The 16,468-nt window shown below is 36.5% G+C and overlaps 1 protein-coding gene across 4 annotated transcripts in view; it reads right to left on the bottom strand.

Annotated features, from left to right (window-relative positions):
* Positions 1-16,468, bottom strand: part of MAGI2 (membrane associated guanylate kinase, WW and PDZ domain containing 2) — a 1,485,052-nt gene that overhangs the window by 492,283 nt on the left and 976,301 nt on the right. For all 4 annotated transcript variants that reach the window (XM_054494395.2, XM_054494398.2, XM_054494397.2 and 1 more), the window contains exon 5: positions 9,477-9,687. In XM_054494395.2, coding sequence (XP_054350370.1) covers positions 9,477-9,687 — 211 coding nt within the window. The remainder of the gene's footprint in view (positions 1-9,476; positions 9,688-16,468) is intronic.

The raw sequence follows: 16,468 nt of genomic DNA, 5'->3' as shown, positions 1-16,468 counted from the left end.
TGGGTAAGTATTAAGGGAACATTACTAAGCCACTGCAGAGAGTCAAATTACCATTTCTACTGCACACCACCATGGGTCTCAAATACTGGCTAATTTAGTAGAGAACTGTGAATTTTCCAGCTTTCCTGAGTTTATATAAAGCATTTCATTACAGGGTGATTTTTTTTAGGTTGAACTAGCATTAACGGTATGTCACTTTAATACATTTTGACAGATTGAGTCTCTTATAGTTAACACCATTTTTAGCTGATCTTCAGAAATGATTCTGAAAGCAATGTGGGTAGCAGTTACCTCCAGTAATTGTCTTAAACATCACATGAAGATCCAGCACAGTATTTTTCAATAGTGGTTCTCACCAGCCTTGTAATTTGCATGCTCCTCCAAGATTCCTTGCAAAGAGGATTATTTTTAATGCATTGGGAGACAACAGACCAACTAGCTCTTCTACTGCCCTTAAATTACATATTTTAAAGCTTAATAATTCCATTTGAAAACCGAATTAAATGTCGGGCAGGAAACTGTGCTCAAAATGGGATAATTGAGGGATTCTTCCACATTCTGCATACTATCTTTCAAGTTTAACGAGGTTATTTCCTTTCAGTTCCTAGCTAGGGCAGATTCAGGTGCATGACATCAGTTTTCTGTATCTATCCAAACTGTGTGTCACATAAATCCAGGAAAAGAAAATGTCAATGCTATATAATTTTCTATTTCAATTCAAGTTTCTTTAACAGAGACACATACACATACATAGGCTACATTTGCACATAAACTTTTCTTATTCCAGCAACAAATATTTTCTAGGAACTTTGAATCATACTAATATACTACTTCATGTATTTTTAGGATAAAGCTAATGTGATGATCATGAAAAGTGAGAGGTCAACTGAAAAAGCCAGTGGCTATTTAAGTTCAGTCAATGTCATATTTAAAAACCTGGATGAAAACCAGAAACAATGGTTTATCATATGGGCATATCCCAAACTCTTCTCTGATGTTAAACTAAACACTGGGTCTGTCTAGAGGACTAGAGTAAGCCAGAAGTGAAATTTCAGTCAAGTCCGCATTTCTAGTTTAAATTCATATCAGAATGGCCTTGAAAATATGCAATAGGCAGATCAGCAGTGAGTAGACATTTCTGTACACTTTGTAAGCTTAACTTTTGCCAAACTGACAGAAGCAGCAGGTTAATATTCTATCTTCTGAGAAAACATTCTTCTCACATAGAACATCCTTCATTTCAACAAGAAAAGCTATTTACCATGCAGCACACCATTGCAAAGTTATTCTCACTATCCTGTGTCATTTCTCGATTGTCTACTGTGTCAGGGAAAGCAGCAGGACTTTCAGATATGTCCCCTTATTTAATACTAATGAGCCTTTATGGCTAAGCATTATGAATTCCATTTTATAGATGGAGAAACCAAGGTTGGGGGAAGGTGGGTAACTTGCCCAAGGCTAAACAGCTAGTGCGTGAAACTGAAAGAGCCAGCTAGCATTAAACCCAGATATATCTGGTTCCGAGGTACAAGGTATTTTTTAGTGGTCTGAAACCAGAGGTATCCAGAACCTCACACTTGGCTTTTTATACTGAGGTGCTTCATTTCACTCCCTGGAATAGTAATCAAGAGTCTGTTTCCCAGCTTCTGCCAGTAGTTTAGAAACAGACCTTTACCTACTGTTTATGGATAGTTAATCACTACTTAAATCCCTTTTTAAGTGTAAATGCTTTGCACTTAGTAAGTATGATATTAAGTTCCACGTGCATAGAGACAAAAGAGAGCACTGTGACTGAGGAGGCATTGATAATACCACTGGAAAGTTTTCTCCTTATAAACTTAAATTCTGTATTTGAATCACTTTCTTTTTCTTTTCTATTTTTTTTTCTTTTTTCTTTTCTAGACAGGATCTGGCTCTATTGCCCAGGCAGGAGTGCAATGGCATGATCTTGGCTCACTGCCACCTCCACCTCCTGGGATCAAGTGATTCTCCCACCTCAGCCTCCCAAGTAGCTGGGACTAGACTGCAGGTGCATGCCACATACCTGACTAATTTTTTGTATTTTTCTGTAGAGATGGGGTCAAATTCCTGAGCTCAAGCAATCTGCCTGCCTTGGCCTCCAAAGTGCTGGGATTACAGGCATGAACCACCATGCTCGGCCCTGAATCACTTTCAGATCAAATTTTCTTCATTCAAATCTGAATACTTTTCTAAAATGAAGTCTTTTTAGAAACCTGATTCATATAATCTACATATGAATATTTGGTCTTAGAAGCTATGTTAAAGAAGTATGTTATTAAGAAATGCTGTCAATGGAGGCAGTATTTGTTAAGAGCAAAATTTAAAATTTTCTTATAGATCATGCCATATTCTATTCTTCTGTTCCAGTTTTTCATTCACTCTAGTGTTTGTCCAGTCAGGGTAAAAACCTTTTTTCCATTTCTTAGGTATATTCGTAACTAGATCTTCAAGGGTAACCTAATTCAAACCTAATATTAAAACATGTTCTCCATTCCTTTCTAATTTCTTTGTTTCCTTTTCTTTTTTTCTTTTGTTCTTTAATATTGCCAGAGCAAAATGTTTTCACTGCTGTACAACTATTGGAAAAATTCAATTTCATCAACTGAAATTTGCTTAGTGAAATGAAAAACTTTTATTATTAAACACATTCCTTTCCTTTGCTCCATTTTCTCTAAAACTAGAAACAGACTTAAAACAATGATTAATAAGTCCTCCAAATAGCCAATTCTGAATCTCAGTCTTAAACTGATAGTTAAATGGTATTTCCCAGCCTCCCCGCCCCCAGGAAATACTAGGCCATAAGAATAACAAGAGATTAAAGCCATTGACATTTGATTGCATAAAACAATCTTCTGAACAAGATAAACAAGGTTCAGGTAAATATTCTGGAGTTAATAGCAACTCAAAATGTCTGTGGATGATAAGGTTTCAATAGTAGTAGTGATATAGGTTCAGAGACAATAGTAACAGATTGATGACTTGACTTTAGGTTTAAAAAACACTTTTATTATTATTATTATAAGTTCTGGGGTACATGTGCAGAATGTGCAGGTTTGTTGCATAGGTATACACATGCCATGGTGGTTTGCTGCACCCACCAACCTGTCATCCACATTAGGTATTTTTCCCAATGCTATCCCTCCCCTAGGCCACCATCCCCCAACAGGCCCTGGTGTGTGATGCTCCCCTCCCTGTGTCCATGTGTTCTCATTGTTCAACTCCCGCTTATGAGTGAGAAGATGTGGTGTTTGGTTTTCTGTTTGTGTGTTAGTTTGCTGAAAAACATTAATTTTTAAAGGTATATAAATTGAGTAGATTTTACACCATAGTCAATAAAATCCTCAGGATGATTATAACATTTTCCAAAAGACTTTCTCTTCCTTCTATATCATCATTTCAAAATAATTATTAAAGGCAATGATCGGATATATCTAATTGGTGATAAACAGTGGAAACTTGTTCCTTCAAGATTCCATTCACCCAAACTTTCACTATTTTGTTCTATTTATACATAAGTAATACACAAATAAAGCTACTGTCAATGAGCTCTTTAGTGGTTGTTTCCTAAATAATATTCCTACAATTTCTCTTAAGCATATGAATATTTGCATTTGCCATTTTATCTTTCATGTGTTTAGAAAATATTTTTAAAGAAGTTTCATTACAAATATTGTTTTGGTTGTTGTGGATGTGTATTGCACACTGTTTTGTCTAAAACATTTATTTTCTGTCTGGGAATTATACCAGAATCTTGTGCAGGCACAAGAAAAAAAATATGAAAAAATATTCAATGTATCTCCTGTCTTTGTAATACGATTGACAGTAAGCCTAGACCAGATTTTGTGACTCGTACGATATGTTAAGTATAGAATGAGAAAGTATATTTCTGGTGTTGCTGCATACCAAAAATTTGATTTTATATTTTTCTCCAATAAATTTCCAAAGTATTTTATCTTTTCTTTAATAAATGATGTTTAATGTTTTTTGGAAATGGTAATTGGTGATTTAATTAAAACTTAAGGAAATACAGAAATAGGAACACAAAAAGAAACATAAACTAATTGTGTGTTTGTTTAGAATTTAAAAGCAAATTCAGCCCTGACAAATATTTGTAAACCATATACAGCCATGACATTTTTCACAGATGTGATTTTCAGTTTCAAAAGCCTGCATTTAAAAATCTGTTATTTAACATGACATAGTGTTCACTGCCATTCGGGAAGATGGCAGTAAACAAATAGGTTCTTGTTGTCTTTTTGTTTTTTGCCAAAGCAATAGTAGTCTCTTTTGTGTCACTAACTAAACTGACTCCCAAACAAAGAAGTAATTTAATGGGATTCCCAAAGCATGTCAATCCAGATTAACCCTGTGGCAGCTCTTCTTTTATGGAACATTTAGCCTCTGGAGTAGTGAATTGCTGGCCAAGAAACTCATAAAACAAATACTATTTGTAATATAAAAGTTTACTTTTTTTCTCAGCCAATGTTTGTTTCTATCGGAGGTAGTATGAGATAATGGGAATGACTTCGTAGAGTGAAAGAGCTATGTGACCTTGGGAATGTTAATTTGTCCAAGGATGCCTCAAAGTCTCGTCTATGAAATGTGGATAAACCAGACACTTTATAGGGTGGTGATGATGTGAAGTAGGCATCTCGGCAAATTGGTTAAGAACAAAGACCATGGAGACAGTCTACATCCCATGAAAATCTGAATCTTGTCAGTTTTTTTGACTACTGTATTCTCAGGGTTTAGAATGATTCCCAGGACATAATACAGACCAATAAACCTCTGTTGAATAAATAGAATCAAAGAACCCTGGCTATGTCTGACTTTTTGGCAAGTAGTTACTTCTAAAACCCTCAGTTTCATAAAGTAAGGATTAAGTGAATGGAGTAAAAACGCCTAACAAATGAACTATTGTTGTTAAGGTAACCCGAAAACATCCTTAAAAAGGTGGGTGCTTGATATATAATAACTCATTTGAATTCACATATTCTCATTTGAATTTACAATTAATATACTGCCTATTTCAAAGATAATGTTAATGAAGATGATGACATGAGTCAAAGAGATTACTGGTTTTACACAGTATTATACATTTAAAAGTCTCCTGAAAATTATGAAACATAAGACATTATTACTATTTTAAAGCATGTTTGGAAGAGTGTGTTCACTTGAAATTTAAAATTATGCTGCATAAAAATATTTTCTCAGCAATTCTCCTTCTCCAATTAAATGTCATTCTATAGGATAGAAGAAATCTGCTTTTATCATTCGTCAAAAGAAGCAGTTTGAGTAGTGTCGGAAACATAGTTGGCCCACTAGTTTACTAGGGTTGCTGAGGGCAGAAAAAACCTTTCCCTCTTACATGCAGAAACTCTAAAACTTCACCTCTTAAATGTAGAACTTCTAAAGGACTGAGACATATAACTATTTTGCAATATCACATAAACCAATAAATATTTCAAAACATTATTGCATAAAAAAAGACAAGTAAATGAAATTGCTTGTTACCTTAATTCAAAACCTATACTGTTTAATACGTCTTTTAAAACTACATATTTAATGTTTCAGTGTAGAGTTCCTTTATTCTATTTAGAAATAACTTTATCTATCTATCTATCTATCTATCTATCTATCTATCTATCTAATACACACAACCAAAGAATCATTCTCCTTTGTTTCACTTATTTTCTGTTTTGTCATGATCTTCATTTCACAGGATACAGACTTCAGCATAGTCTAATTAAAGGGTGGGACCTGCCAAAGGAGACTTTCATTACTCTAAGCAGCTCTCACAATATCTGTACAAGAGAAAAGTTTTTACTGATGTCAGCACATCTTCCCTCACAAATCTCTCTCATTTTTCTTCTCCTTTCTTTTCCCTCTGGTTTACCTTCCTCTTACGGTATTCTACCTTTCCTTTAAAAAAAAACTATTTATTTATTTATTTACTAAATTGATAAATAAAAATCATATGTACTATATTTTTGAAAACGGTTGAGAGTAGATTTTAAGTGTTCTCAACACAAAAAACGACAAGTATGTGAGGTAATGCATATGTTAAGTAGCTTAACTGAGCCATCCCACAATGTGAACTATTTCTACTTTCCCTTTCTATTATGCTTTCTGGTACATAACTACTTCAGGACTACCTCTGAGACACATGGTGGCTTTGTCCTTAAGACATGTCTTATTGCTCAACCATGCTCTCTCCCCAATCACTGTCTCGTATTCTACAAGATCTGCTTCTAAGGGCCTTTCATAGTATAGAGTTTGTTAGTTACATAAGAATTCTTTGTCATAGAAGCAAAGGTACACACAGATCAATGACAATGGGTGGAAATGTTGATTTAAATGTAATTAGGAAAGGAAGGAACATTCCAGGGCAAAGAGTGAGAACAGACAGGAGAAAATCAGTGAATACTAAAGAAAAAGTAAAGCACAGTAAACCACACGCAGAGAGAGGGGAAACTGCAACGTTGTTAGTGGTGATGGTTTGGACATGAAGGACCAGACAAAAAGACGCTGATCCACTGCCCGCTCTGTGATACCTGCGTTCATCACACCGAATCTTGAGGTTCAAAGGTAACCTTTATAAAAGACAGATGAATCACAAACTGAGGGTAAGGTGGAGGGTGTTGGGGAGCAGGTGGGCGGGGATGCGTCCAGTCTATGGAGGAACCTTAAGCAGGCGTCGTAGACTACCTGGATCCTGCCTCCTCTGTTAATCACTTTCCAGACACAGTCACTTCCACCATGACTCCAGGCTCTTTCTTTCACCTTAGTCTCCCTCAGCTTCAGTTGTTTCCCCACAGATGAAATTGTTTCCCCCATTTTGTTTTAATTTTCCACCTCCATCCACCTCTGCTCCTAACACTGTCCACCAGTCCTTCCCTCCAACGTTAGGAAGATTAAAAAACAACAAACTCAAACAACAACAACAACAACAAAATGCCACTCCTTTGCTTGCCTTTCAAAAGCACTAATGATCCAGTGAAACAAAAACTAAGCAGTTATTTCCTGGGATTTACCAACTAATACATACTTCTCTAGTAGGGTCAGGGGTTTCCTCACCATTCCTAATACACCTAGGGACTTCGTCTTTGTAATGACAGCTCCCGTACCTGGAATGCTCTATCTAGCCACTGTTAACTTTTCAAGTCTATGTTATCTCACCTTCTCTGCGGTGCCCCTTTTATATCTTAAATCTATTGTAAGCTTTGGCTTCCCTGAATAGTATCACAAAATTCAGAAATCGTTGACCAAGTGTTTATAACTATTTGTCTCTCTTCCCCATCTTGCCAACAAGTTTGAAAGCAAGGACAAAATCTTACACATGTTTGAATGCCAACACTGGCTGACTGACGAGTCATAGAATCATTTTGCTAGATTCTCTCAAGCCCTGACTGAGCCTCACTACTTACTATATACCTAGAACATAAGTTCTGTCTTTTGAAGTTATTTTTCTTCACAACCTCAAAACCTGATGTAGTTAAAAGAGGAAACTTTACTTTATAATCACACACACAAAAAGGTTTTTATGATTGCATTATTGGAAACATTGTAAGAAAATAGTCTTTAATCAACTTGTCATGCTGCTTTCCTTTTATTATTTTCATATAGCCTTACTCCCCTTGTCTTATGTAATAAAACTATGTATGTCCTCAGCTTCCTTATTCCGAACATCAATTGTTCTGAACATCTATTTGTGATCTCATATCTAAGATTTGTATTTTGACTTCTGGTCTGCAATGATGTCATGCTGTCTTTATCAATATCAAAATTATGTTTCTAGATATGATTATTTTTAATAGGTCACTTTTTTAAACATTCTATTTTCCAATTAATTGATAAAAGATGCCTTGGTCATTGATTACAGCAATAAGAAATAATGTAAGAGATTCTCATTCCTTTTAAAATTAGAACATTTGCTGAAAGGTGAACGCTATTGATTTATTTTCTGCAAAACATTGTGTTTCTCATCCATGTTGGAGTCAAGCAGAGCACTGAGTAATTACCTGATTATGTAGTCCCTTGGTCGCATGATTCAGAGTTTCCAACCTCACGTAAGAATTAAATATTGGTATGTGGTAACATTTCAATTTCACAACTGAATTCTGCCTATAGAGATCTAAGTTATAAATCACTCCAGGTTGGAAAAGAAAATCCAGTTTTAATGTATTTCTTAAATAATCAGAGTTTTCATATTTTTATCCACTGTCAACACTAAAAACTTCAGTTTCTATTATTTTCTCTCTTTGAGGCTTATACAACTTTGAGACGATAAGGGTTGTTCATTCACATTAGTTTCAGTTTTTACTCTTACTAATGAACATGTTGGTTGTGTTGTGCATATCAACAACTTAATTTTGTGAGAAGATTTTCTATTTTGGAATTTTTAAAAAGTTGTTTTAATCCTAGAAGCTAAAGAAAAGAAAAGCCTGACATTATTAATAAGATGTATACAAAAGTTATATTTTTTAAAATTGTCCTAAAAGAAAGATTAGGTTGAGTATTACCAAGAAGTTCAGGATTTGCACTACAGTTTCCTTAGCAAGTCATAAAAATTGTAACCAACTAATATAATGGAATATAGTAAAAGGAAGCATAATGAACTATACAAAGCCAAATTATTTTACTGACATCTGACACCGGGGTCAAATGCTAAAAACATTTTCTTTGGCTGGGTGCAGTGGCTCACCCCTGTAATCCCAGCACTTTGTGAGGCCAGTATGGGCGATCACCTGAGCCCAGGAGTTTGAGACCAGCCTTGGCAACAAGGCAAAGCCCCACCTCTACTAAAACTACAAAAATTAGCCAGGCATGGTGGTATGCACCTGTGGCCCCAGCTACTCAGGAGGCTGAGACGGGAGGACTGCTTAAGCCTTGGAGGTCGAGGCTGCTGTGAGCCGTGATTGTGCCACTGCATTCTAGCCTGGGCGACAGAGTGAGACCTTGTCTCGAAGACAAACAACCAACCAAACAAACAACATCAATATTTTTTCTTTTGTGACCTATTACTTTAAATAGTTGCATTTTATTAAACTCCTGGACTTGATGGTGAATATTTCTGCAACTAGCTTAGATAATAGGAAAAAAATTTCATTTTGACAAGATGGGGGTCTTAGGAGGAGTTTAGTAAGCGCTTTCTCATGATATCTAGACTATTCCTAATTCAATAATAACATCACATGGAGATTTGTCTTTTTTAGTCACAATTATAAGAGATTGTACGGTGCTATTATTTAATCCATTATTTAATTTATATCTGTATTCTAGGATGCTTAACTGTATTAAGGCACTATCCCACTATTCTCTCACAAATAAAAAAGCTGTTACCAGAATTTTAGGTTTTTTTCCTTTTCTTTTTTTTTTCCACGTCTAACTTGCTACATCATTTATATCCTGCTATGACCTTTTTGGCACTGTTGAAAGAAATGTGTGAAACTCACTCAATGAAGTAGACTTCGCCCTTCTCTGTATAGGCCATTTCCCAGTTATCAGGCAATGGGTCTGGTTCCTCATTGTCTTCAGGTTTAGTTGGCTTTGTGTCATCCATCTGCTCCTTCAACTCCTCAGGCTGACTGTACACTGGTGCAGGATAAGGCTGGGAGGGCATCTCCCCTGAGGCACCTGCACTTTTGTCTTCATGTTCACTGGATTCTATAAGAGAAAAAGAGCATGTCGTTAGTCACTCCGACTATGGTAACTCCGGACTGAGTATGGAGAATGCTGTACCAGGGAATAAATGTCATGAATAAACTCTATGAAGGCGAACAGGAAACATTTCTGAAAACGCATAATGATCACTAGGCCTATTTGAGCTCTTCTTTCACTCAACATTGTCATCTATCTGTCAGCTAATTATTGTTGTTTACAGAATTGGAGGTTTAAAGGATGTAATGTAAGGACCATTTCATAATACAGGTATGGTGAGCAGAATAATGGGCCCCTGAAGATATTCATATCCTAATGTCTGGAATACGTGAGTATTACCTTACATGGCAAAAGATGATCTGAAGATGTGATTAAGAACCCTGAGATGGGGAGATTATCTTTGATTATCCAGATGGCCTCATCTGGATGATTATGATTAAATGTAATCACAAGGGTCCTTAAAAGTGAAAAAAGTCGGCAGAAAAGAAGGGTAAGAGGGAGAATTGACTACTAAATCATGGCCAAAGAGATGCAATGTTGCTGGCTTAGAAGACAGAAAAAGACCATAAGCCGAGAAATATTAGCGGCCTCTAGAATCTTTAAAAGGCAAGGAAATGGATTATTTCCTAGAGAATCCAGAAAGGAACACAGCTCTGCCAACAAGGAACACAGCTCTTCCATAGTTTCAGTTACCCATGGTCGACCATGGTGCAAAAATAGATGATTACAGTACAGTAAGATAGTTTGAGAGAGAGAAAGACCACCTTCACATAACTTTCATAATAGTATATTGTTATGATTATTCTATTTTATTATTTGTTGTTCTTAATCTCTTACTGCATCTGATTTATAAATTAAATTTTATCATAGTTTTTTTGTATAGTATATATAGGATTTGGTACCATCTGAGGTTTCAGGCATCCACTGGGGGTATTGGAGCTCATCCCTCATAGCTAAGGGGAGCTACTGTACAACAGAGCAAAAACTACCTTAAGAGAAATGGTAACAGGCTTGGAGGACAGACCCAAGATCCCCAACATATAAATAGTATGAGTTCCAGATGAGAAGAAGGAATGTACAAGGAAGAAGTTAAGTCGATAAACAATAGAAGAAAATTTATCTAAGATGAAGAAACACCAGTCTGCAGATTGAAATAGTTCACTGAATCTGAGGCCAGATTAAGGAAACATGCAGACACCTGGATACATCTAGTTGAAATTTCCAAACTACAACGTTAAAAGGCAACTTTAGCAGCTTCCATACTGAACAGATGTGATTACTTACAAAGAAAAGAGGAACAAAAGAGCATCAGACCTTTTATCTGTAATACTCTAAGCACAAAGAGAGGGTAACATCTATAGTAACTTCAGAAAAAAGAAGGTATAGTAGTCCAAGAACTTAACTCTACCAAGATATTCATCTATCTGGGAAAAAATAGTCACTTTTGAACATGCAAAAGTTCTGAATGTATACTCTCCAAGTATCTTATCTGAAGGCAAAATTTGAAAAATTACTCTAACCATATCATGACGATTGAATCAGAGCAGAGATCCCAAGATATGGGGAGAAAATAAAAGGAAGGAAGATGATATGGTTTGGCTGTGTCCCCATCCAAAATCTCATCTTGAATTGTAATCCCCACATATCAAGGGCAGAACCAGGTGGAGGTAATTGGATCGTGGGGAAGGTTTCCCCCATCCTGTTCTTGTGGTAGTGAGTAAGTCTCATGAGATCTGATGGTTTTATAAGTGTCTGGCATTTCCCGTGCTTGCACTCACTTCATCTCCCCCTCCCCCTTCTCCTCCTCCCCCTCCTCCCCCTCCCCCTCCTCCTCCTCCCCCTCCTTCCTCCTCCTCCCCCTCTTCCTTCTCCTCCTCCCCCTCCTCTTTCTCCCCCTCCTACCCCTCCCACTCCTCTCCCTCCTTCCCCTCCCACTCCTCTCCCTCCCCTGCTCTTCTTCCCTCCTCCCTCATTCTCCCACCCTCCCCTGTCCTCTCCTCTCTTCCCTCATTCTTCTCTCCTCCTTCCCCTCCTCATCATCTCAGAAGTACTTGGGTATTTCTTGCATCATATGAATAAGTGAAAATAAGGTGGGCCATTATGATTGACCTCATAAGTATACATCCTGTGAAAAAGGTGCCTGCTTCTCCTTTGCCTTCCACCATGATTGTAAGTTTCCTGAGGCCTCCCCAGCCATGTGGAACTGTAGGTGAATTAAACCTCTTTCCTTTATAAATTACCCAGTCTCAGGCATAGCATATCTTCATAGCAGTGTGAAGATGAACTAATATAGAAGAAATAAATTCTGGGTAATATAGTTAAATATAAATGGAAGATGATCACATTTCTGAAAATTTGTAACATGTGTTAAAGACAGATTCTGGAAAGAAGAAAAACACATGAAGACCTAATAAGACCATGGGTTTTAAACTTTATCTTAGGAAAGCTCAGGTTCTAGAAAGTGGAGAAAAGGTAGGAAACTAGAGACATTCTAAAGCTCTCATCAGTAGACACTTCAGAGAGTGAGTATATGAGATAATGTTAAAGGCCACCTTTTCATGGGATGAGATTATTGGGCAAATAATTTGGTCAAGGTGTAGGCTTAACTGTATAATGGGGATATTTTTGAAATATCTCCTAATGTGTATGTTTACTGAGCTATTCATGGATTTATTTACCCCACATTTAGTTTTTCTGCTGTCAAGGACAAACCATGAGTCTTATTTGTTGGGGAAGAGTAGAGCAGGTACCATCGAGAGAAAGAAATATCGTTAGGGTAAATATGAAGAAGGAGAAGTTCCTTAACTCAGAAACTAGAAGGACAGCACTACTGAGATTCAGAGGGGCTGAAATGTAGTGAGAGGCAATGTGAGGATAAGGTGGCCATCTTGGAAATATAAAAGTCTGCAATTGTTTGGGAACATAATGCCTATTAAAATAAAAAAATACAAATACACAGACTTTGAGTTATCCTACTTTGAGAACATATCCTCTAGAAATAAAGACAGTATTATATAACGATGCCTATATAATACTATTTTTTGCAATATTTTTTGTAGTAGTAAAACCCTGGAAATGATATAAATGCCTATCAATGAGAATATAATTAAATAAATAAATAGTGTTTGTCATTACCATGGAAAACTATGTAGTTTAAAATCAATGAATATCTATTGACCTTGAAAGCTGCTTATAATTGTTATTTAAAGAGTAATCTTAGCTGCAGAGAAATGTATAGTATTAATCCTATTTTTCTAAATAAGCAAATATTAAGGTCTCTAAGTGATATATAGTTATATCTCTATATAAGCATGAAAACAGACTGCAAGGATGTACAACAGATTGTCAACTTTGATTACCTCAGGATAGTAAATTTGGATGGGGGTGGAAGAAGTTTCTTTTACATATCTTTGCCTTCATTGGGTATCTATTATTTTTATAACTTCAAAAGTTAATAGATTTTTTAAATGAGTAAATTAGAATATCATCTTGGTGTCACTATTAATTGCATGGGCCAATTTTTCCCCCTGCATCAATCTAGGAGAGCAATATTAAAGTATCTATTAGAAATACTTATCTAATATCTAATAGAAATAAAGTATCTATTAGAAAAACACAAGAATACTTTACAAGTTGTCACTGTGTTGCCCTTAAAAAGGAAATTATGAATATAATATGGCCCTTAATGATAGAGTCTCCTAGCTGATTCCTTATAAAGATTTGACCTTAGTAAATTTTGTGGGATAAAAGCAACAAAAATAGGTACCATTGCTATCTTCAGAATCTCTTTTCTGTGGCATATTTCAACATGTAATTATACATACTGTGGTATGTACATGGAACATACAAAATGTCATGTTGCACTGAAAAGTTCAAATGCAAGGTCATGCTCTGAACATATTCAGTTATTCAATATTCAGTTAATCAATATTTATTATGTACTCAACTGGTGCCAGGCACTGAGAACAGAAGAGTGAACAAGAGATACATTGATCCTTTCTCTCATGGAACTCCAAATATGTCAAGATGTGTAGTCTTTATACAATAATTTTAAGTGTGATGAGTGCTACCTAAGGGAATCTTATGTATATGGGATCTTCTGTATGTATATTCATCTAATCTCCTATAAAGAGTCAGGGAAAACCTCTTTTTCAATGTGCTATAACATCTGAGGGTTCTTTCAGAAGAAGGTAAGGGAGAAATAAATAAATGAGGGCTGGATTAGGTGAGGCCCTATCAGGCATGCTCAGGATTTGGAAGTGTGTCCTGAGAGCAAAGATACTGCTACGTTCTACTGAAGCAGATGACAAAATTAGATTTTCATTTCCCACAAAGATCTCCTTAACTATTCTGGGGATTTGAGGGTGGCAAGAGTAGATGTTTATAGAGCAGTGGAAAGTTATTTTTGTGCTCTGAAAAAGTAATGATGGTGGCATGGAGATGGAAAGAAGTGGATGAAAAAATATTTAGAGGGTAGATTTTATAACCTGCCATGGTGGGTGGCAAGGCTATTCACTGAGATTGGAAACAGGGAAGGGGAAGTAGGATTCTAAGGGGTAGGGGCAGGCTATACATATGGTTTTGGGCACACTGAGTTAGAGGTTCAGGGAGATGTCAAGTCAGAGAATTCTTAGACGGAAAAAAAATAAACCTGAAAGACAACAGCATATGGCTAGATGGTACTATAATTTTAGCCATGAGTAAATCATATTGCCAAGAGACAGGGTGAGAAGTGGAAACAAGAATCTGAATCAGCTGTCTGATGAACTTCAACATTTAAGTCACTGAAACAATGGACTGGTAAAAGAGAAGAGGAAAGGGCAGCCATGGAAGCAACGAGAAAATTAAAAAACCTTCATGTCGCAAAAGCCAAGCAAAGGGTGTTGAAGACAAGACACTTAACTGTGGCCAAAGCTTCTGCACAGTCCAGCAAGACAAGGACATAAAATCTATAGAACCGAATGATGTGCAGATCACTGGTGACATTGGCTGCCACTTATGGCAGTATTTACGGTGGAGTGGTTGGTGAAGCCAGATTGGAATAGGTTAAAAAGTGAATGAAAATAAAATATAGAATTATCCTAATAGAGAAGTCATTCAAGAAGCTTGGCTATGGACAAATGAACTTTCCTTCCACTGCGTAATACCATTAAATTCTCAAGAGAAATGTAGGACATCTCTTAAAAAAGGATCTAGTCTTTGGAGAAGTCTATAATCATATTTGTTGATGCATCAGAGAGTACTGGACAAAGTTCTCCCAGTTTATCTATCTGTTTATTCATTCATTTCTTTATTATTAATTAATCAAGCATTACAGTAGCAAACACGAATTTAATATCTATAGTGTGTAAGATACTTGACAAGACCTTAATGGGGGAGATTATAGACCTTTTTATCAGGCTGCTGTGAACTAAGCTGAGAGGGAAGCAGTAAGTAGCACCTACCTCTCCCATCTTAAAAAAATCACACAAAAAAATGAATAAGGCAAATAAAGATCCATAACATTCCCAAATTTATTACTCACAAAGGCTCACCTAGGGATGCGGTTTAATGTGAGAATGAAGGGCTTCTGGCAAAACCCAGAGGACCAATTTATTCATTGGCAGTGTGGAACCAGGGCAGGGCTTCCATGTAGGGGTAGAATCTGTTACTAGAAGGGCAAAGTAGAATGTTTAGAGGAAGAAAAGGGGAACTGAGCCAAGAAGGTCCAGGTTCGTCTTCCAAGTTGTATCACTCAGATAAATCCCTGCACCTCTTCCGGGCAGAGTGAGTGAAAGAGATGGCGGAGTGCAAATCCAGTACTCTCCTAGACATTCAACGCAACATGGAGGGTGGAGAAGACGTGTCTCCCCCAACTCTGAGCAACCATACAGAGTACTACAATAATGATTTGTTAACTGATACTCAATGACATAAAATAACTGAATAAAATTTTCTGGGAAGACAGTGTAGCCATTAGAAACAAGAGTACCTAAAAGAGTTGTGTCTGAGGAACTCCAATATTTGTCAGTGAGAGGAGAAACTGCTCTTATATTTCCTGCATTATTAGAGACATTTATTTAGAGCATACTAACCATCAGGCACTAAGCTAGGCAGTGTACAGTCAAGGAGAATGTGGTCCAAATGATATGTAATGATTTTCTAGGGCTGCCATAATTAAACACCACAAACTGAGTGGCTTCAATAATAGATATTTATTGTCTTACATTCAGGAGGCTAAAATCCTATATCAAGGCGTTGGCAGGGCCAGCTCCCCCTGGAGGCTCTATGGAAGGATCTATTTCAGGCTTCTCTCTTAGGTTCTGGTAGCTTTTTGCCCCATGGCAGCATAATTGCAGTCTTCACATGGTATTTTCCCTGTGTGCACATCTGGGTTCCAATTTCTTCTTTTTATAAGGACACCAGTCATACTGGATGAAGGGTCTACCCCTACTCCAGGATGACCACATCCTAACTAATTACATCTACAATGATCATATTTCCAAATAGAGTCACCATCTGAGATACTGGGGGTTTGGACTTCAAAATATGAATTTGGGGGTGGGGGACACAATTCAACTCATAAAATGGTGTAGTAGATCAGTTCATTGTGTAATCCACTGAACCAATATTTAACATCTCAAGGACTGCAAATTATTGTTTCATGCTATATCATATTTGTTTCCCTGATTAATATGGAAAATAGAAATTAACTTTGTTGCATGTTAGATAATATTTCTTTTGTATTGGTTTAAGTTTTTTAAAAATGACATATATTGGACATTGTGTAAGTAGTTAAGAAATTACC

Source organism: Pongo pygmaeus, chromosome 6, assembly GCF_028885625.2.
Source record: "Pongo pygmaeus isolate AG05252 chromosome 6, NHGRI_mPonPyg2-v2.0_pri, whole genome shotgun sequence".
Taxonomy (NCBI): domain Eukaryota; kingdom Metazoa; phylum Chordata; class Mammalia; order Primates; family Hominidae; genus Pongo; species Pongo pygmaeus.
Note: the sequence above shows the minus strand (reverse complement) of the source record. Positions and strands in the feature narration are given on the sequence as shown.